At 38.2% G+C, this 22,397-nt stretch overlaps 1 protein-coding gene across 3 annotated transcripts in view; it reads right to left on the bottom strand.

Annotated features, from left to right (window-relative positions):
- RPAP3 (RNA polymerase II associated protein 3) overlaps nt 1-15,487 on the bottom strand; it is a 36,139-nt gene extending 20,652 nt beyond the window's left edge. The window contains exons 1-8 of one of the 3 annotated variants that reach the window (XM_025284044.3): nt 15,365-15,487; nt 12,461-12,644; nt 11,274-11,414; nt 7,927-8,049; nt 7,040-7,167; nt 3,979-4,100; nt 2,753-2,823; nt 329-454 (exon numbers count right to left, since the gene is read on the bottom strand). In XM_025284044.3, the coding sequence (XP_025139829.3) occupies nt 329-454; nt 2,753-2,823; nt 3,979-4,100; nt 7,040-7,167; nt 7,927-8,049; nt 11,274-11,414; nt 12,461-12,644; nt 15,365-15,477 (1,008 nt within the window). In that variant the 5' untranslated portion in view covers nt 15,478-15,487. Of the gene's footprint in view, nt 1-328; nt 455-2,752; nt 2,824-3,978; nt 4,101-7,039; nt 7,168-7,926; nt 8,050-11,273; nt 11,415-12,460; nt 12,645-15,196; nt 15,221-15,345 lie in introns of those variants that run through there. The other 2 variants (XM_044941672.2, XM_044941673.2) reach the window with 2 other exon arrangements.
- Nucleotides 15,488-22,397: the final 6,910 nt, after the last annotated feature.

The raw sequence follows: 22,397 nt of genomic DNA on the forward strand, positions 1-22,397 counted from the left end.
TGGCAGGTGGATTCTTTACCACTGAGCCACCAAGGAAGCACTGTAATTTATTTCTATGTTAATTTATAACCATCTATATGTAAATATATGTCAAAATGCTCAAAAATAGTTTCCTAAACTTATATATAATATTTTTTTACAATTATGTATTAAGTCATCAATTACTCAGTTTTAATTAGTAGGCTCCAGAAGTTTTAGTATATCTAATTTTCAGTTTCTACTGAAGGAGAATTTTAATATAATATTAAGAAAGACAGAAACTTAACTGATACACAAAAAACTAAGAGTAAACTCAGGAAAACATATACATGTTAAAATCCTGGATTACCCGATCTTTTTCCGAAATAGCCTGTTGTTTATTCTGTTGCTCTTCAATTTGTTTTTTCTCTCCTTCATCTGACTTAACCATTGTATCAGTTTCCCCTGGATATGAGTCTTCTTTGGAAGTTAGAGCCTAGAAGACAGAGCAGTCAGCTAAATAAAACAAATAATGGAAGACGCATACATGTTTGACTTTAAAATAACAAACTATTCATATTAGAATTCCTGCCACATTTCAAATAATTAAAATATTTACTCCAATTCAAAATCTTTCTACTAACAAAATTAAAAAGCAAATAAATTAATGTACATCTTATTCCAATTAAAATAAGTAATATTCACTAAAGAGCTGTTCATTTATTTATTCAACAAAGATTCTTTTGAATTTCTACACTGTTCAAGGAACAATTTTTAAAAATAAAGAAGGTAATTGAGACCACATCATCAAATCTCTCAAATTTACTATTCATAGTCATTATCTGACCATCTAGGATAAAACACAAAAATATACAATACAGTTCACAATTAAGAGTCAAGTTGATGGTATTTACCAAGAGATTTTATATGCAATATGTAATGGTAATATTTAAAAGGCAGACTTTCCTCAATCACTGCTACTTTCAACAGATGGCAAAATAATTATGTGATGCAAAAGTAAAGTAAAAGGAATACATACTATTAAGTATAATTTGACAGCAAATTTTACAATTAAATAATATCTATTTTCTTACTTTTAAAAATTTAGTATTATTTTCCCTGTATAAACCATGAAGATGGAACAACTTTAAAACTACAAAAATCAAAGAAATATGTGAAAGTTTAGCACAAAAACAAAGCACAAGCCAAATTAAAAAATTAGTGGGATAAAGAAAAATAATTCTGTCATCTGGATAAAATAAAGCAGCAGCGGTTCTAAATATCTCAGACAGCTTTTTAAGGTAACAATTAAGAATCTTTAAACACCATTATACCACCTCTAGCTTACAATGTGTTTAGTTAAAAAAACTCTCTAGTACAAAGAATTAAAATTAGAAAAATGCCAGGAGCCAGCACGGGAGTCCCCACCCATGACAAGGTCATGTGGGAGAGTTCTGGTGGGCAAGGTGAGCCAGAACTCAAGGAGTGCCCCTCTGGGTTTGCCTGAGTGTCTACCCCAAAACCTGAGCCTGTCTGTTTTACTGCTTCATGACTTTCACCAACTCCTCTGACAGTCACGAGGGGCTATCCCTGACCACTTTTCTCTGTAAGAAAAGCAACTTAAAGTTCTAGTTAATAAGTCTCCAGGGTATAATATGGTGTGTTCCAATTGCAATTCCCTCAAAAAGCTTTCTAACCTGCCTAACAGGTTTCTGGACTCTTACAGCTATATGCATGTGATTGTTTACGGCCTCCCAACCATATGAGGCACAAGGAGACTTAGTTATTCTAACAATGCAGAGCCTCTCAAGGAGTTATAGAATAGAGGAATTCTGTGTTGAGCTAATGCTTGCTGCCAAGTTTCCATATTTTTCACCCACTGTTGTTCCTGGGAGTGTATTGATTAACATAATTGAGATATATATATATATATATATATATATATATATATATATATATAGAAGCTTTAATGTTAACAATAACCTTAGACCCTTAAGCTAATAAATTCCTCCCTCAATTACCCCCACGACACTCTTGCCCTATAGGAATGCAACTCTGTCTAGTGCTTTTGGGGAGTGGTACTAAACTTTAAGAAAAATAACCTCTGGAGAAAATAAGTTTTTCTGGTTGACTAATTCTTATCAGAGAAAAATGTTAGCAGGTCTCCTGACCAGAAGATGATGTAAATCACCTAAAGCCTTTGTATCTGATAGTTTGCAGAAGAAAAGCCTGGTTTCGATAATAATTAAGGTCTGCTGACCTTGCATGACTTTGCATCCCCTATTATCTTCTATGTGCTACCTGGGATATAAAAGCCCCTGCTGAAAATAAAGCTACAGACTAAGCTCGGTCTCCCCGTGTCGTTCTTTCTCGTCTCCTTTTCTCTCCTTTTGTCTCTACTCTTTCTTCAGGCCAAAATAATTGGAGCGTGGGGGTACGCTGAGACCACTTACTTGCCTGGGCGTCTGAGACCCACTCAAGAAGGTGCCTAAGGTGTGGCACCTTCCGTGATTCGAGAGAGCGCCTGTGGCCTCCGTGGTCAGTGCAAACCTGGTGTCACGGTTTATATTGATTTCTCAAGTAAACCAATTATAATTAGGCCTCTGATTCTCTCCACTGACACTATCCCTTTAAATCGCTGACGCCGTCATCCCGAGGGAATCCCTGGATCCAACTGGGGCTGGACCCTGGTAGAAAAATGTCTATATTGCATAATACAAGTCTATACAAAAACATTTACTTTGTCAAATAAAGGTAATAAGTAACACACTTAATTTAAATAACTGCAGTTTACCTGATTAATTTTCCTGAGTTCATTTGTAGCTTCAAAGTTATTTGGTTCCAGTTCTAATACTTTTTCATAATCTGAGTAAAACAGAAGATAACAGAATATTTAAAAGATATATGGTACCTATGGCTGATTCACGTTGAGGTTTGACAGAAAACAACAAAATTCTGTAAAGCAATTATCTTTCAATTAAAAATATAATTAAAAAAAAAAGATATATGGGACTTTCCTGGTGGTACAGTGGAATAAGAATCTGCCTGCCGATGCAGGGGACATGCGTTCCATCTCTGGTCCAAAGATTCCACATGTCTCAGAGCAACTAAGCCTGTGCATCACAACTACTGCACCCACGCTCTACAGCCCACAAGTCGCAAGGGCTGAGCTCGTGAGCCCCAACGACTGAAACCCACACACCCTAGAGCCTGGGCTCCACAACAAGAAAAGGCACAATGAGAAGTGCATGTGCCGCAATGACGAGTCGCCCCGACTAGCCACAACTACAGAAAGCCTGCGCATAGCAACGAAGACTCAGTGTAACCAACAACAAATAAATAATCAAAAAAAGATAGATGGTATTCAAAAACCTGTATAAAATATCAGTCATTTGCTTACAGGGGACAGTTTAAATTAAGAGGAACAAAGAAATACTGACATTATTCCACTGGATTTCCTCCATTCTCCCAGGACAGATAAAACCCTTAATCCTTGTGTCAGATCACCTCTTTCTTTGAGCCTCAGGAAGAACACTTGCTATCATAAGTTATATCTCATAAAACCAAGAAGGAGCACAATCTTTCAGACATAAACTTCATTCTGATTTTCTGATTTATACTACACAAGCCTATTTTATGAAATAATAAAAGGATTAAAATTTTAAAATAAATAAAAATGTGTTAAGTTCATGCATTACCTCTGGCCTCACAAAAGCCAACAAGATGTTTTAATCTGTCTCACATATAAGAAACCGAAAATCAGAGAAGATACATAACTTTCCCCTGGTAACAGAGTGAACACATCGTTGAATGAGAATATGAACCAAAGTTTAATCAGTGGCAAATAACAAGGGCTTTTCCCAAAATATCAAAATACATTTTAAATGGCAAAAACCAGTTTTATTCAATATAGAAAGATCTCTGAAGATAGTAACTGTGATTATCTAGTATTCTTTGTATAGAATCAGTTAAACTATTAAATAACTTTTTAGATAATGATGACCTGGAAAACATTAATACCTTTTTTGGCATCCTCTAATTTTTGCAAAGCAAATCGAGCCGCACCTCGTCTTGCATAAGCCTTTGTATAACTTCTATTCAAGGCAATTGCTAAGTTACAATCAGACTCAGCAACAGCAAATCTGCAATTTAAAAAAAAATAATAAAGTGAAGTTAATAAAAATCATCTGTTAAAAACTTCAAAAAATTTGTTTCTGAAATCTCTGAAAAGGGGATTTATTTCTCATTTGAAGGCATGTTTGTCTTATTTTTTTTTTCTATTTTCTTTTTAATTTTTATTGTAGTAGATTTATAGTATTGTGTTAGTTTTAGGCATACAACAAAGTCAATCAGCTATACATATATGTATACGTGTATGTGTGTGTGTGTGTGTGTATATACGTATTTATCTCCACTCTTTTTTAGATTCTTTTCCACAGAGGCCATTACAGAGTTCCCTGTGCTACCATCTCCTTTTAGTTAAGCCCATTAAAATCAGTAATTTCTGATGTAAGCAGTTTCTTTAAAGCAAAGAAAAGAATGCCCACTACCACTGCTTTTACTCAGTACTCTACTAGACGTCCTGACCAATGAAGTTCCATAAGAAAGAAACAGAACTAAAAAGACTGGAAAGGAAGGAATAAAACTGACATTCTCAGATGATATAATGGTCTACCAAGAAAATTCAAAACAAGCTAGACAGACTGTTAAAAATAAAGAAAGTTAAGCAAAGTGGCTACTCTACTAAATATCAACAACAAAAATAAACTAATAAATCTAACAAAAGATGTACAAGATCCAGATGCAGAAAATTATGAGGCTGTCTTCAAAGACATGAAAGAAAACTACAGCAATTTCACATTCATCTATAAGACACAAAAATACAACAATATAATTCTCTCCAAACTGATCTGTAAGTCCAATGCAATTGTAATCAAAATTTTTCTAGGAATTGGACAGGATGATTCTAAAATTTATACTGATTGGTAAAAGTCCAAGAATACCCAACATTCCTAAAGAATAATAAGGCCCTGTACCAAATACCAAGATTTACTATAATGCTATAAAAATTAAAGATAGTATGGAATGGCTATAGTAAAGGGCAACAGATCAATGAAGAGAAGAAAGAAATGAGAAACAGATCCATGCAAACTTGACATATGACAATGGCAGAATTGCAGATCCATGTGGAAAGCAAGGATATTCAATAAATAGGGCTGAAACAATCGGGATATGAAACTGGACTTATATAACTTCAGCATACACAAGAAGACTTAAGCGTGAAAAGTAAAACGTAACTTTTAGGAGAAAATAGAGGAGATTGTTACGAACTCAAAGAAGGGGACTATTTTCACAAATCATACTTTTCAAAGTGCCAACATTTTATAAAAATTAATAAATGAAACACATTAAAATAAGAATTTCTGTTTCTTCATTTAAAAAAAGATCAGCTACAAACTGAGAGAAGATAAATATTATAAACACTAAAGAATTAGTATCCCCAAAAAAAGAATGCTTAAAAATCAACAGAAAAACAGCCTAACAAAAAAAAGGACCAAAGATAAAACAAACATATCACAGGAAAATAAAAAAGGTAAGTGGTGAATAAACACATAAGAAGATGTTCAACCACATGAGAAATTGGGGAAATGCAAATTAAGGCCACAATGAATTACCACTTTACACCCCTAGATTGAAACAATTCAGAAGCCCCATTATACCAGCGTTGGTAAGGATATGTAACATGTATTCTTCTTATACACTGCTAATGGGAATGTAAGCATGTACAACTATCATTTTAACAACTGGTCACCATCATTAAAAGTTGAATATGTGCACATCCTAAGATCTAGCACCAAGAAACATGTACAGAAGTGCTCACAGTACCACTGTTGTTAAATAATTAAGGGAAGGAGGGTGGAAGGCAGGAAAAGAAAGGAAAAGACAAAGGTGAGGAATAAAGGAACCAACCAGCAATCCAGGAATTAGAGAATGGATTCCTAACAAGGAACTGCATATGCATTCAACAGTGAAAATGAGAGATCTATAGCTATTGATATATGCAAAACATGAACAAATCTTATGAGATGAATTGAAATATGAAATATAGTATTCAAATAAATAGGCAAGCCACAGAAAACTGTATCCAATAATATACTTTTAAAGCTCAAAAATAAAGCAATGTTATACAATGTATTAGAAATATACACATATATAATAAATTTTTTTTAATCACAAGAATGATATACAACTCAAGACAGTGGTTAACTGGGAGGGACAAGGGTCAGGATATGGAAAAGAATATCAAAGGTAGCTTTGAAAAATAATGTCTGATTCTTAAGCTGGGAAGCATGTTCATGCAGATTTATTTAAAATTATTCTTCATCATTTACACATACTGTAGATATCAAATATTATAAAAGGTAAATATCCCCTAATTTGTCAGGATATTAATAACATAAGTTTCAAAGATTTTTAAATATGTTATTAAAAGTAGTAAAAACTCAGACACCAATATAATTTATATTTCCAAATAGTAATTAAAACAGTAAGAACATCCTCCTTGACAGTATTTGGTTTTTTAAATATTTTTATGCTAGGTCATTTCTCTGCTTAGGATTAAGACCATATACATTTATGTTCTTCAACACTAAGTATGTATTTTAAGGATTAGTATGACTTAAATGTTGGAACATATTTTAAGCTTACCATAATAAAAGTTATCTGTATTAAATACTAAATACATAATTTTTCAAAATAATGAAGGAAAATTAATTTATAAAGAATTTTTACCCACCTAACTTTTTTTCTTCTGTAAATTAGGGAAAGGGCATCTTACTCAATTTTTATAGGAGGAACACCTCAATAAAGTGAACTACAAGGAGCATGGTTTGAGCAGGTGAATGTTTAAAATGGCTTAAGTTAAAGAATTCAGTAAAAGGGAGTGAATAAGAATTTATAGTTGAAAAGAAATAGAAAATTTTCTCAAGCATTCCCACACATTTCATTAAGAAAGATTAAAAAAAAAAAAACCAGTCTCCATATGCACATAAAATATTCACACATTATGGAAACACCTTACTTTTTCAGTCTGAAGTAAGCTGATGCTCTGTTTGTTGGCAACACCGGATTATATGGATCAGCATCCATGCCTTTGGTGTAGCACTCAATTGCTTCATCGTATTTTCCTTGTTTGAAGTATTTATTGCCCTGTAAAAGCATACAAGTCAGATGCACACTGACATAGAATTCCAGACCTACTTTCTTTCATTATTCGTCTCTTCCTATCTCATTAGCCATGTAATCAAAGCTAATGGTCACAGTTTGGGCCCAATCCAAGAGCCCTGGCAGAAAAATGAGTAAAAAACCTAGCATTAAATACTTTTTATTCACAATAACCCACAGAAATTCAACAAAAGAAAGGCATCAAGACAAATTTTAATCTGAAGAGTGCCACCTCTTTAAAAAGCAATATAGCCAGTTTAACAATAAAGAGACATTTCTCAGGGAGATGTCATATGTTCCAAAATGCAACCAAAGACAGTCTGTGACATGGAGTAGTGGGATACAATACCCATGTCAAGAATCACACGCTGATCTGACTAGTACTTCAGTCTACTACTTAAAGCCCTGGAACAACTCTCTGTACACTCCAAGTACTTTACATATAATAATTCATTTAGTAACACAACAACCCACTGAGGTTTTGTAATAATATTAATCTTACTTTACAGCTAAAAAGACTGAATATATACAGGCAATTTAAAAGACCTTGTCACAGGACTTGAACCTAGATAATCTGGTTTCAGAGCACACACTCCTAACCACTATGCTATACTGCCTCCTGATAGGGATACGGCCAAAAACAACTTGAACACCCACTAAATTATACTGTAGAAATCTTGGGGGCCACATGATTTTCTACAAATCCTGCCTACCTGAAGGAACCAACAGCTAACTAAAGAGTACCTTTTCTTTTAGAGCAAGAGCCTTTTGTGAATCTACATGAATCCCATCTTCTTCTGACTCGGATTCTTGAGACACAGAATCATGGGTACTCTCTTCTTTGTCAAGTTCATCAAGAATACTATCCTGAAATCAAAAGTAGGGGAACAGTGTCATAATTACATGACCATTAAAAAAAAGATATCCTGCCCCCCCAAAAAAGAACATTCAACAGAACTTAAGTTTTTACAACCTAAGGACTTAAAGGCCTAAAAATTAATCCAAATAACCTCTCATTATTAGGAGTTAATTCAGAGAAAAGGATATTCTTATTTAGAAAACCAAGATCCAAACCACTTACATAATCTGACTTTGAACTCATATAAGGTAAACTAAGTCTACAAACCAACCCTAAATCACAAACTGTTAGCAGTGAACTATTATTGTTTTACATAAGAGAAGTTTGCAATTAACCCAAGTCTATGTAACTGCATCCAAAAGCAGGGAAAGGGTTTTATCTAAAAACCTTTTTTCTTTCTGATTTTTAAAACAACAAAAACTGCTTGCAGAGTACAATTAACTCCTGATTCTCATAGCAACCTATGAGGGTAGATATAATTATCCATGTTTTTCACTTGAAGAAATTGAGAAATAAAAGTTAGCAAACTCACTCAAGGTCACTCAGCTAGGAAGTGGCCAAATGAGGATCTGAACTCAAGCCATCTGCCTCCTCCAAGGAGCTCTCAATAACTACATTATACTGTTATCAATGTATTCTGAAATATAGCTGACTATCAAAGAAAATACACAACATGCTCGTCCAGCAATTTCCAATCTCTTTTGACTAAGACATTCCTTTCATGGTAATAAATCATTTCATGGATTGCATCAGTATTTTTTTAAACTATTTTTTTTTAGTATGCATGCAGGCTCAGTTGCTTCAGTCGTGTCCAACTCTTTGCAACCTCATAGACTATAGCCCACCTGGCCTCTCAGTTGATGGGGATTCTCCAGGCAAGAATACTGGAGTGCATTGCCATGCCCTCCTCCAGAGGATCTTCCAGACCCAGAGATAGAACCCATGTCTCATGTTTCCTGCACTGGCACGCAGGTTCTTTACCACTAGCGTCACCATATATAATAAAAGAATGATTTTTAGTAAGAATTTTTTTTTTGCCATGTCATGTGGCTTGCAGAAATTCAGTTCCCCAGTCAGGAATTGAACCTGGGCCACAGCAGTGGAAGCTCAGAATCCCAGTCCACCAGGGAATGCCTGAGTAAGAAACTGTAAACCAGTAAGAATTAAAGAGTTCATTAAAGCTCATATAAACAAAAACTTTATTATATAAATAAAGTCTTTTCTGTCTTTTACAAGTTATTACTATTCTAAGTAATTTATGTAAGAAAAAAAAACTGTTGATAAATTTTAAAATGAAATAAGATCTATGCTTAGTTTCATTAAATAAATGAATATTAAAAGATGGGACTGAGTGACTTTCCTGGCAGTCCAGTGACTCCACGCTTCCACTGCTGGGATCAGGGAACTGAGATCCTGCCTGTCGCACAGCACAGCCAAAAAAATTTAAAAAGCAACAAAATAACCAAACCAAAACAAAAAGATGGACTGAAAGGCAACTATGGGTTTTAGCATAAAGATTCTAGAAATAGCACCAAAAAAAAAGAAAAAAATAAGAATAGAAATACCACCAGCCTATCAATATGGAAGCCAAGACTGTCCAACCCCCCTACACTGACACCTGTAGAAAACTAAGGGCAGCAGAACGCCAAGGCCACTGCTCACATCTGAACTAGCATGGAGTGGTAAGTAAACAGCTGTATCTTTTACAGATACAATAAAATGACAATGTCAAACAATGCAGTTCAATCGAGTGCACTGGCCACACAAAGCAGGAGTTCAATCAATAACTGTTGAATGAGTAAATGACTGTAGAAAACCACCTCTCTAAGAAATCATCTGACACTGTGCCTTTCAGGAAAGGGCATTATAAGCACATACCAATTTATGAAAAGGATAAGGCTACACAAGAAGGGGTAAAGTTACAAAAAATGAATGGTTCCCTATTTGGAAACCCTTTGGCAGCATCTTCTAATGCTAATGCATATATAAACTATGACAGAGGCATAGTACCAATGGTAAACAATTCTCCAACTACACTGTGTCTCATGTGCCCGAGACCAGAAGCATGCAAAACACCAGTCCAGCAAGGTGAAGCTTACCTTCCTGAGACTAAGATGGCCCTACTTTTATTGTCACACAGCCCTAACCTAAGGCCACACACAAAGGCATTCTCTTAACCATTATTCAACAGGTCCTTCAGCCTATTAAAACAAATATATATATACTGGTAGAGTCTTTCTTTTCTTATATTGTTACAGTCTCAGAATTCTAGCTGTTTAAGGGTTAGAGATGGTGAGGAGGAAGGAGGTGTGTGCAACTATGAATGGATAGCACAAAAGAGATCTTTCTGGTGATGCAATGGTGGTTACTCAAATCTATAGGTCATAAAATGCCACAGAACTATACACACATTGTACCAATGTCAACTTCCTGGTTGGAAGTTGACAACTACCTATACTGGACTATAGGTAAACAGAGCTTTCCTGGTGGCTCAGACGGTAAAGAATCTGCCAGCAATGCAGGAGACCCAGGTTCGATCCCTATGTCGCAAGGATCCCCTAAGAGAAGGAAATGGCAACCCATTCCAGTATTCTTGCCTGGAGAATTCCATGGACAGAGGAGCTTGGAGGACTATAATCCATGGGGGTCACAAAGAGTTGGACAAAACTGAGTGACTGCAATACATAGTTAAGTAAGATGTAACCATTAGAGGAAACAGGGTGAAGCGTTCACTAGACCTCTATGTACTATTGTTTTTTAGTTGCTAAACTGTGTCCAATTCTTTTGCAACACCATGAATGGGTAGCAGGCCAGGCTCTTCTGTCCATGGGATTTTCCAGACAAGAATACTGGAGTGGGAGGCATTTCCATCTCCAGGGGATCTTCCTGACCCAGGGATCAAACTCGAGTCCCCTGAACTGTAGGCGGACTCTTTATCACTGAACCACCAGGGAAGCCCCTTCCACAAACTATCCATGCAAAAAAAAAGAAAAAATAGGAAGAAAAGAATCCAGCTGTTTTAGCCATTATTTACTGAAAGAGGGCCATAGGAGAAAAGAAAAGTTAATTGAAGAGCTATGTATTTAAGTTTTTATTCCACACAAAATAGTCTATAAGATAAAGACAGACACAGGTCCTAAGAACTTTACATTGTTTTTCATTTAATCCATGACTGTCAACTCCAAGAAAATTTTACTCAAAGACTAAGAAGCACATAATCAGATTAACTTACCACATCAAGTTTTGCCCATGCCTCATAATCATAAGATTTTATCCTGTTTTTTGTGTTTTCATCTTTGGTTTTTTTAGATGACTCTTTAACTTTGCCTTTCTTCTTTTTCCTAAAATTCCCATTTCGAATAGGAGGTAAATTCTAGGAAGAGAAAACAACACATTTTGAGACAGCTCTGTTACTTTCCTGTGTAAATAGTGAAGTTTAAGACTCTCACTGAAGGATATTTTCAAGTAAAGGTAATTTTAGTTTAGTTCTCAAGTGGTTAGAAATACCAATTCATTCATTTCTAATGATAAACTTAGGCCTGAAAATTTTAATTCATCCTTTGACAAATACTGAACATTGTTCAGTCATAAGAAAAATATTACCCAGAAATTTTAATTATACACTTAATTTGCAATCCTAAATTCAAAATTCAAAAACTGCTTGACCTTCAGCCTTAATACAATGATTTAGCAACAGTACAATGGCAAACCAAACTGCCTCCACATTACCAACAGTATGAAAAAGCTGCCCATATCTGAATGCACTGTCTTAAGAAAACTGGTTGAGTCTAGGTACTCTCTGTGTTTAGGGCAATATTGTATGTTAATATATCATTAAGTATATAATTATATGATATATATACAAGCCTATTTTATGATGCTGTTCATTTACCTTAAGAATTATCACATGGTCTTCCTATGGACTAAGCCTTGCTGCTGCTACTGCTAATTCGCTTCAGTCGTGTCCGACTCTGTGCGACCCCATAGACGGCAGCCCACCAGGCTCCCCCGTCCCTGGGATTCTCCAGGCAAGAACACTGGAGTGGGTTGCCATTTCCTTCTCCAATGCATGAAAGTGAAAAGTAAAAGTGAAGTCGCTCAGTCGTGTCCAACTCTTCACGACCCCATGGACTGTAGCCCACCAGGCTCCTCCATCCATGGGATTTTCCAGGCAAGAGTACTGGAGTGGGGTGCCACTGCCTTCTCCAGGACTAAGCCTTAAAAATGTCCTAATATAGTGATAGTTAATACAATTATTACAAAGACTTTTAAAAGTGGAATTTTAAAAAATGTTGGCAGAAAGTAAAGCTCTTTAATTAGCATTTCCACAAAACATTTTAAAGGCTGTGCTTTACTTTAAAATAAATAAATGAAGAGTTTCCCTGGATGCTAAAGTAGGAATTTAATTAAGAAATTTACCTCTTCAGGAACACCATTCTGTCTTCTAAGTTCCATATCCTTTTGTTTAATATCTTTCTCCCAGTTTTCTAAATCCCTCATAAAGTCTTGTAACTCTTCTGCATTTTGTTTCACTTGCAGTTGTAATTCAATTGCTTTACTTGTTGAAGCCATTATGGACTGCAGAGTTTTGACCAACCAATCTCTGATAAGAATTAAATAGAATTATTTGGTTTAGTTTTTTTTGAAACCTAGCTAATTAATGATTTTTACCTCTTCATAAATGGCCAAGATACATGTAAAGAAAGGAACTTAAAATGATGCAGAAGAAAATATCAGTATATTATGTTTTAAATGAGTCAACCATATGTTTGCTGAATAATCAAATGTAAAACAGAAAACTTTGGGCATCCATGCAATGTGAATGAAAGGCAATATGGAGGAAATTACTAAAATAAGCAAATAGCCTATGGTAGCAGATTGGCTGCACATCTCTACAGTTTATAAATTTAGCCAATTACCTCCTTTTCCTTTCAACATTTACTGAACTTTGGCTATGTAATAAGCCCTATATTAAGATTTAGGGATGTAAAAACAAGACAAGGTCCCTTCTCTAGTGGAGAAGAAAATAATCAAAGTACTGAATAACCAAATATTATACTTGGCAGGACTTCTCAACCTTGGGACCACTGATGTTTTGGGCCAGATAATTCTTTGTTGTAGGTCAGCTGTCCTGTGCAATTGTGGCATGGCTGGCAGCATCCCCAGCCTCTACTAGCTAGATGCCAGTATTACTCCTTTCCCTCTGGACTATGACAATCAAAAATGTCTATAGACATTGTCAAATGTCCCCTGGGAAGCATAAAAACCCCTGGTTGAGAACCACTGTTAGAGGTATGTACAGATGCTACAGAACTGACCACAGAGGACAGGTATGAATCAGATGGTAGGGGGGTAGGTTTAAGGAAGGAGTCACCAGAGCTGCTGCTATTTAGCCATGTTTCAAAAGGGGCCAGTCAAGTGATTAATGTGGAGGAGTGGGCAGGCAGAATGAGGGACTAGGCAGAAGGATGGAAGAGAAGGCTAAGAAGGAGGATGGGACAGATCGTGAAATGCCAGGCCATGAGAGGTGACAAATGATCTGAAAGCCACGGGAAACATTAAGGTGGTAAAATAAAAGGGACATGATAATTCATTAGACTGAGAAGTTGGGGAGCAGCTGCTGCTAAGTTGTTACAGTCATGTCCAACTCTATGCGACCCCACAGACGGCAGCCCATTAGGCTCCTCTGTCCCTGGCATTCTCCAGGCAAGAATACTGGAATGGGTTGCCATTTCCTTCTCCGATGCATGCATGCATGCTAAGTCACTTCAGTCGTGTTCGACTCTGTGCGACCCTATGGACAGCAACCCTCAGGCTCCTCTGTCCACAGGATTCTCTAGGCAAGAATACTGGAATGGGTTGCCATTTCCTTCTCCAGCTGGGGAGCAGAGAAGGACGCAAAGTCTTAGATTTCTGGTTTGGGAGCCTGGTAAGATTAGTAGTACCATTTTGACTCAGGAATCATAATTTCAAAAGGAAAAGAGGTTTCAGGATGGCAGAACAAATGTAAAAATAGATTTTTTCAGTTTGGCATAAATTGATTTTGAGTTCTTATGAGATGTCGGGACGCAGTAAGTCGTTACAGAGGCCTAGAAATGTAAATTCGGGTGTCACTAGCATAATGGCAGAAGCTACAATCATGAGATTTGGACACATTTAATTACTTTGACAGTGGAGGGGGAAGGAAGAGAAGAGACCTGCAGAACATTAATATCTAGGGAACAAACAGAGGAAGAAATGCCAACACTAAAAATCAGGCAGTGGCATCTAGAGAGCTGGAAGGAAAACCTGGAGTTACTGTCACAGAAGAGAATTCCCATGAGTTCAAGAAGGCCACAGAGGTCATATGTGGGAAATAAAGTACATTGTATTTAGTCATTTAAATATTGTTTAGAGTTCAAATAAGCCATTTTTTTAAGGATAGAAGTAAAATGAGCTGAATAAATGAGATTATATGGGGATTAGTATTTCATCTTTGATAACCTAAAATTCTTCACGAGTATGGAGGGCAGAGGAACTGAAAAACAAAGTTAAAGAAGATACAGAAAAGTAGATGAATGATGGGCAAGGTCCCCAAATATGGGGAGGTGAGGGAACGTTAGGCTGGGAGAGATAGAAGAGATTAGAAAAGGGATTCTCCTAAAACATGTTTGCAACCGCAGATAGGTCTTCTGACCCCTTAGCCTTGCCTCAGAAACTAAATTTAAGCTTTTTTCAGGCAGTTCACACGTTTGATCACATATATCTATCTCATTAAAAAACAAAACTAGTACAATGCTTTGGCGAGGTGCTCAAAAACGTAAATAAAACCGCAGCAAGCCACTGAGATACGTGGGAGGTAGAAACCTGTTCCATTTTACCCATCATCTTTCCGCTCCCACGGAACCTGCGTCCAGGCTGGCAACCAGAAACTTCCAGCGCCTGAGGGTATCACTTTTATACCCAATATGCGGCCGAGCACTGCACACCCACGACTAAGTGGGGCGGGCCCCACACAGGTCTTCTCGAGAGAATGGATCCGCGATCCTGGACCACCGCAAATCGCCAAACTCCCAGAGCAGCAGAAATCGAGGGACTGACAGTAAAGCTGACCATCCAGGCCCAGATTGCTCCGGGCCAGCCCCTCCCGAAACGCTCTCCCCGGTGCGCCGCTACCTGGACACCGCCGCGCCGCGCCGCGCCCCCGCGCACGCCCTCGCCCTCTCCGCCTCACGCGGGACCATGGTAGCACCCTCTCCCCCCGCCGGGCGACCCCAAAAGCCTCCTCGCTACTGCAGCCCGGGATAACCGCAGAGCCAGCTCACCCCACCAGGCCGTTACCAACCCTCTTCCACTGCGTCCAGCCGGCAGCAACTCACGCCCGGCCCTGCCTTCCTAGACTTTCCCACAAGTCCTCGCGCGCTCTCGCCCCGCCCCCTGGAGCCGGGACAGAGCATGCGCAGAAGGTCAGATACGCTGTGCCCTGCTTTTCAGGGCACAACTAGAGTATTGACAGGTGTGTTAAGGCAGGGTCTGCGGCTTCGCCTGCTTCTAGTGTGACCGTATTTCCCAGTAGGTAATACAAAAAATGCAAGATCATCCTGACTTGCTTTGATTCCCCAAATAATAACGCCTTGAAATATTTCCTTGGATTTTCCTCAATTTTGTCTCTAATATTTGCCTTGCTGTATGTAATATTTTACAACCTTTGTGAGTATGATAATCATATGAGAAAGTTACCCCTTGTCTACCATGAACAGGCTATGTAAACTGGTAACTCTAGCAGTTTTTTCTTTTAAGTTCTTATGTGCGGCAAACGAGTTTTTCAGTCTGACTGCCTTGCACATTTCAAGTAAACTCTTTCTAAACGAGTCTGGGTCTTGGATGTGTGTCAGTATTAAGGTCAGTCATTAGATTTTCCCTGGCCACAAAGAAAAAAAAGAATATGAAACTTTTAATATTTCATACTCCTATTTCCTGAATGAGTGAGTTTTCACTTTTCATAGCAACTCAAATTATAAAACAAAAATAATTTTAAAAGAAGCGAAACAACCTTTTTGTTGAAAGAAGCAAAGCTTTCCATTTGAAATAGCCCTCACCGAGGGATGGAACCCATGCCCCCTTCAGTGGAAGCTTGCAGTCCTAACCACTAGACCACCAGGGAAGTCCCAAAGCAACTATGTTTTTAAAAATTAATTCTGGCAGAGTCAATTGAGAGAGAACGGGGACAGCTGGCTGCTCTAGTAAAACATCATAGATTCTCTCACATCTCTCTCTCTCTCTCTCAAGTAACATGATAATCAGTTGCTGGGCAAGTATAGAATCAAAGCAAGAGGACTTAGTCAAATAGTCTTGATGGCCCCCACCATCGCTTAACCCTGAGGCTCCCACTGTCCTGCAAAAAGCCATGCCTGAATGGCAGCCTTCCCTCTGCAAGGGAGGTTGAAGGTTTTTCTTAGCAGTCATGTGCTCATCTAAAAACTAAGAACTGATAAATAAGGAAGAAGAGAGCATTACTGAGAGCAACCAGTACCCTTTATTAAAGGCTTTATTAAGTATTCATCAAAAGAATAGTGAATAAATAAATTAGTCCATACTGTGAGAAATCCAAGCTCACTGTAACCTGAGGAAAAGGGCTGAATTCTGAAATACTAATTCTGCCACTTACTGAAAATGTGATCTGAATGTATCCGTACATTGAGGTTTAATCTAAATTAAAATGAAGATAAAAATACTACTAGAGTGAGAAAGCATATGTAATCAGCCTACTTAGCACAATTTGGGACATGGTAAGAGCTTAAGAAATGTTTCCTGTCCCTCCATCCTGCAAAGGTAAAATCCAGACCCTGGGATTGAATAACTTTCCCCTTCATCTCTCCCTGTCTCCCACTTGACTACCTGGAAGACCTCTGAAGAGGTCTCTAAGGAGCACAAGTTCTAGGTATCAGGAGATAAAGGTTAAGGTTGATAGCAAGGAAGGTAAACTACTTATCCAAGAGCAAAATGATATCTGTATAATAAGGGTTTATTCATTGGAAGGACTGATGCTGAAGCTGAAGCTCCAATACTTTGGCCACCTAATGCAAAGAGCCAACTCATTAGAAAAGACTCTGATGCTGGGAAAGATTGAAGGTAGCAGGAGAAGGGGATGACAGAGGACGAGATGGTTGGATGGTATCACCAACTCAGTGGACATGAGTTTGGGCAAGCTCCAGGAGGTGGTGAAAGACGGGGAGGCCTGAAGTGCTGCAGTTCATGGGATCACAAAGAGTCAGACACAACTGAGCAACTGAACAACAATAATAAGGGAGACAAGAATTATTAGAAGGAATGAGCATGCTATTTTATTTTGCTTGTCTCACAACAATGGTCATATTATCCCCATTCTGATAAGGACACTGACCTGAATAATTAAGGAATTTTCCCAAATAATCTGCAAATGATGGAGGCTGGTGAGTCAGAGCTGGGTAGTCTGACATCAGAGCTGGCCTCTGTGACCCCCTGTTCTGCTGTCCCCAGTCTTGCTCATTTGACTGTGAGCACCCCTGAGGAAGGGTAATAGGAGGCTGTGTTATCCACCTGTACTCTGTAACTTACCTGAGGCACTCCTCAATACCTGGCATTTTCCTAGCATCTGTGGCTTAAATAACACGTTCACAGGTGAGAAGTCTCCTTGTGTCTCTCTGGCACTTCCTCCTCCCGCAGCTTGGTCAGCCTCTGCAACCACAGAAGCTGCCTCCAGAGGCATGCTTACGTTCCCTGCGTACATGGTCAAGGGGCTGGTTATCAGGGCCAGGAACCACCAGTCTCCATTTACCCCCTCATAGTCTACGTGCAATGCTCCTTCCACTTTTTTTTTTAAGACTTTATTTTTTGAGAGCAGTTTTGGGCTTACAATAAAATTAAGATAAATGTACAGAAAGTCTCATGTCTACTCGAAGAAGGTGGTCTTTGCCCCTCTCCCTTTCCTTGGCTATAAAATTGTACTCCACTTAGTCCTTGGAGCAGAGCTCCTTTGCCTTCATGCTTGCATCTCCTACAAGAATACTATATTAATAAACCTACTTCTTGCCAAAAAAAAAAGATAAATGTACAGAGATTTGCATATACTCCTTGTCCCCCAATATGCATAGCCCTCCCCTTTTATCAACATCACTCACCAGAATGGAAAAAAAAAATTTGGGTTTAGACAAATGACTAATAACTATATATCTATGGTTATAATACCATACAGAGTATTTTCACTGTCCTAAAAATCCTCTGCGCTCCACATATTCATCTCTCCCCATCAACTGTCACCCCCAATGACTATTGATCATTTTTACTGTTTCTACAGTTTTGCCCTTTCCAGAATGTCAAATAATTGAAATCATGTAATATGGAGTCTTCTCAGTTTGGCTTCTTTCACTCAGTAATATGAGTTTCAGATTCCTTACAGGGCTTGATAGTTCATTTATTTCTAGCTCTGCGTTATATTCTATTGTTGGATGTACCACAATTTATTCACCTGCTGAAGGACATCTTGTTTGCTTCCAAGTCTGGGCCATGATGAATGGAACTGTTAAAAACTTTAATCTGCAGGATTTTGTGTGGGTAAAAGTTTTTAGTTCCTTTCATAGTACAATTGCCAAGGAGTGCAACTGCTGGATCATATGCTAAGAATATGCTTAGTTTTGTTACAGAATCATCAAGCTATCTTCTAAAATGGCTATACCATTTTGCATTTCCACCAACAATGTCTGAGAGTTCCTGATCCTCCACATCCTCACCAGCATTTGATGTTGTTAGTGTTCCTGATTTTGACTATTGTAACAGATGTGTAATGGAAAATGGTGTGTTTTAATTTGCACTTTCAAAGAATAGCAAGGAGAGATAAGAAAGCCTTCCTCAGCGATCAATGCAAAGAAATAGAGGAAAACAACAGAACGGGAAAGACTAGAGATCTCTTCAAGAAAATTAGAGATACCAAGGAAACATTTCATGCAAAGATGGCTTGATAAAGGACAGAAATGGTATAGACCTCACAGAAGCAGAAGATACCAAGAAGAGGTGGCAAGAATACACAGAAGAACTGTACAAAAAAAGATCTTCACGACCCAGATAATCACGATGGTGTGATCACTGACCTAGAGCCAGACATGCTGGAATGTGAAGTCAAGTGGGCCTTAGAAAGCATCACTACAAACAAAGCTAGTGGAGGTGATGGAATTCCAGTTGAGCTATTTCAAATCCTGAAAGATGATGCTGTGAAAGTGCTGCACTCAGTATGTTAGCAAATTTGGAAAACTCAGCAGTGGCCACAGGACTGGAAAAGGTCAGTTTTCATTCCAATCCCAAAGAAAGGCAATGCCAAAGAATGCTCAAACTACCACACAATTGCACTCATCTCACATGCTAGGAAAGTAATGCTCAAAATTCTCCAAGCCAGGCTTCAGCAATACATGAACCATGAACTTCCAGGTGTTCAAGCTGGTTTTAGAAAAGGCAGAGGAACCAGAGATCAAATTGCCAACATCCGCTGGATCATCAAAAAAGCAAGAAGTTCCAAAAAAACATCTATTTCTGCTTTATTGACTATGCCAAAGCCTTTGACTGTGTGGATCACACTAAACTGTGGAAAATTCTGAAAGAGATGGGAATACCAGTCCACCTGACCTGCCTCTTGAGAAACCTATATGCAGGGCAGAAAGCAACAGTTAGAACTGGACATGGAACAACAGACTGGTTCCAAATAGGAAAAGGAGTACGTCAAGGCTGTATATTGTCACCCTGCTTATTTAACTTATGATGCATCTCATGATGCAGCGTATGTCATGAGAAATGCTGGGCTGGAAGAAGCACTAGCTGGAATCAAGATTGCCGGGAGAAATATAAATAACCCCAGATATGAAGATGATGCCACCCTTATGGCAGAAAGTGAAGAGGAACTAAAAAGCCTCTTGATGAAAGTGAAAGAGGAGAGTGAAATGGTTGGCTTAAAACTCAACATTCAGACAACTAAGATCATGGCATCTTGTCCCATCACTTCATGGGAAATAGACGGGGAAACAGTGGAAGCAGTGTCAGACTTTATTTTTTGGGGCTCCAAAATCACTGCAGGTGGTGATTGCAGCCATGAAATTAAAAGATGCTTATTCCTTGGAAGGAAAGTTATGACCAACCTGGATAACATATTAAAAAGCAGAGACATTACTTTGCCAACAAAGGTCCATCTAGTCAAGGCTATGGTTTTTCCAGTGGTCATGTACGGATGTGAGAGTTGGACTGTGAAGAAAGCTGAGTGCCGAAGAATTGATGCTTTTGAACTGTGGTGTTGGAGAAGACTCTTGAGAGTCCCTTGGACTGCAAGGGGATCCAACCAGTCCATTCTAAATGAGATCAGTCCTGGGTGTTCAATGGAAGGACTGATGTTGAAGCTGAAACTCCAGTACTTTGGCCACCTCATGCGAAGAGTTGACTCATTGGAAAAGACTCTGATGCTGGGAGGGATTGGGGGCAGGAGGAGAAGGGGACAACAGAGGATGAGATGGCTAGATGGCATCACTGACTCAATGGACATGAGTTTGAGTAAACTCCGGGAGTTGGTGATGGACAGAGAGGCCTGGTGTGCTGTGATTCACGGGGTCGCAAAGAGTCGGACACAACTGAGCGACTGAACTGAATAACGTTTGAGGTGGAGTATCTTTTTATATGCTTATTTGCCATCTATATATCTTCTTTAGCCTGTTGATGGTTGATGTCTGTTAATGTCCCATTCATTAATTGGTTGTTGACTTTTTGTGGAGTCTCAAGATTTCTTTCCATGTTTTGGGTAACAGTCTTTATTAAATATGTCTTTTGCAAATATTTTCTCCCCATCTGTGACTTTTCTGCTGATTCCCTTGATATTGTCTTTCCCAAAGCAGAAGTTTTTATTTTTAATTGAAGTATAGTTGATTTACAATGTTTCAAATGTACATGCCACCCCACTCCAGTACTCTTGCCTGGAAAATCCTATGGATGAAGGAGCCTGGTGGGCTGCAGTCCATGGGGTCGTGAAGAGTCGGACACGACTAAGCGACTTCACTTTCACTTTTCACTCTCATGCATTGGAGAAGGAAATGGCAACCCACTCCAGTGTTCTTGCCTGGAGAATCCCAGGGACGGGGGAGCCTGGTGGGCTGCCGTCTGGGGTCGCACAGAGTCGGACACGACTGAAGCAACTTAGCAGCAGCAGCATATAGACACACATATATGTGTTCTTCTTCAGATTCTTTTCCTTTATAGGTTATTACAAGATATTGAACACAGTCCTCTGTGCTACACAATAGAGTCTAAATTCTCAGTTTACCCCTCCTCCCTCACTTCCCCCCTTGGTAACCATGCTTGTTTTCTATGTCAGACTAGAAACAGACAAAAAGACTGTGAGTCTGTTTTTGTTTTGTAAGTCAGTTCATTTGCATTTTTTTTTAGATTCCAGATATGTGATAATATGATTTTTGTCACTGTCTGACCTACTTTACTTAGATTGATAGTTTTTAGGTCCATCTATGTTGCTGCAAATGTCATTATTTCATTCTTTTTTATGAGTGAGTAATATTCCTGTGTGTGTGTGTGTGTGTGTGTGTGTGTGTGTATGTGTGTGTGTGTATCACACCTTCTTTATCCATTCATCTGTTGATGGACATTTAGGTTGATTCCATGTCTTGGCTATTGTAAATAGTGCTAACATTGAGGTGCACCTTTTCAAATTAGAATGTTTGTCTTTTCCGGGTATATGCCCAGAAGTAAGACTGCTGGATCATATGGTAGCTCTATTTTTAGGTTCTTAACAAACCTCCATACTCTTCTCCATAGTGGCTGCACCAGTTTACATTTCTACCATCAGTGTAGAGGGTTTCCTTTTCTCCAAACCCTTTCCAGCATTTATTATTTATTGACTTTTTGACAATGGCCTGACTGGTGTGAGGTGATACCTCATTGTGGTTTTAATTTGCATTTGTCTAATAATTAGTGATGTTGAGCATCTTTTCATGTGCCTCCTGGCCATCTGGTATGTCTTCTCTGAAGAAATGTTTATTTAGGTCTTCTACCCATATTTTGGATTGGATTGGGGTTTGGGGTTTTTTGGTTTTTGTTTTCGTTTTGTTTTGTGGTTTTTTTTTTGATGTTGAGCTGGTTTTGGTTTTGGTTTTTGGTTTTTATATTGAGCTACTTATATATTCTGGAAATTAATCCCTTGTCAGTAGCATCATTTGCAAATATTTTTCTCCCATTCTGTGGGTTGTCTTTTTGTTTATGGTTTACTTTGCTGTGCAAAAGTATTTAAGTTTAATTAGGTCCCATTTGTTTATTGTTGCTTTTGTTTCCATTACTCTAGGAAGTGGATCTGAAAAAA

This window comes from Bubalus bubalis, chromosome 4 (genome assembly GCF_019923935.1).
Source record: "Bubalus bubalis isolate 160015118507 breed Murrah chromosome 4, NDDB_SH_1, whole genome shotgun sequence".
NCBI lineage: Eukaryota > Metazoa > Chordata > Mammalia > Artiodactyla > Bovidae > Bubalus > Bubalus bubalis.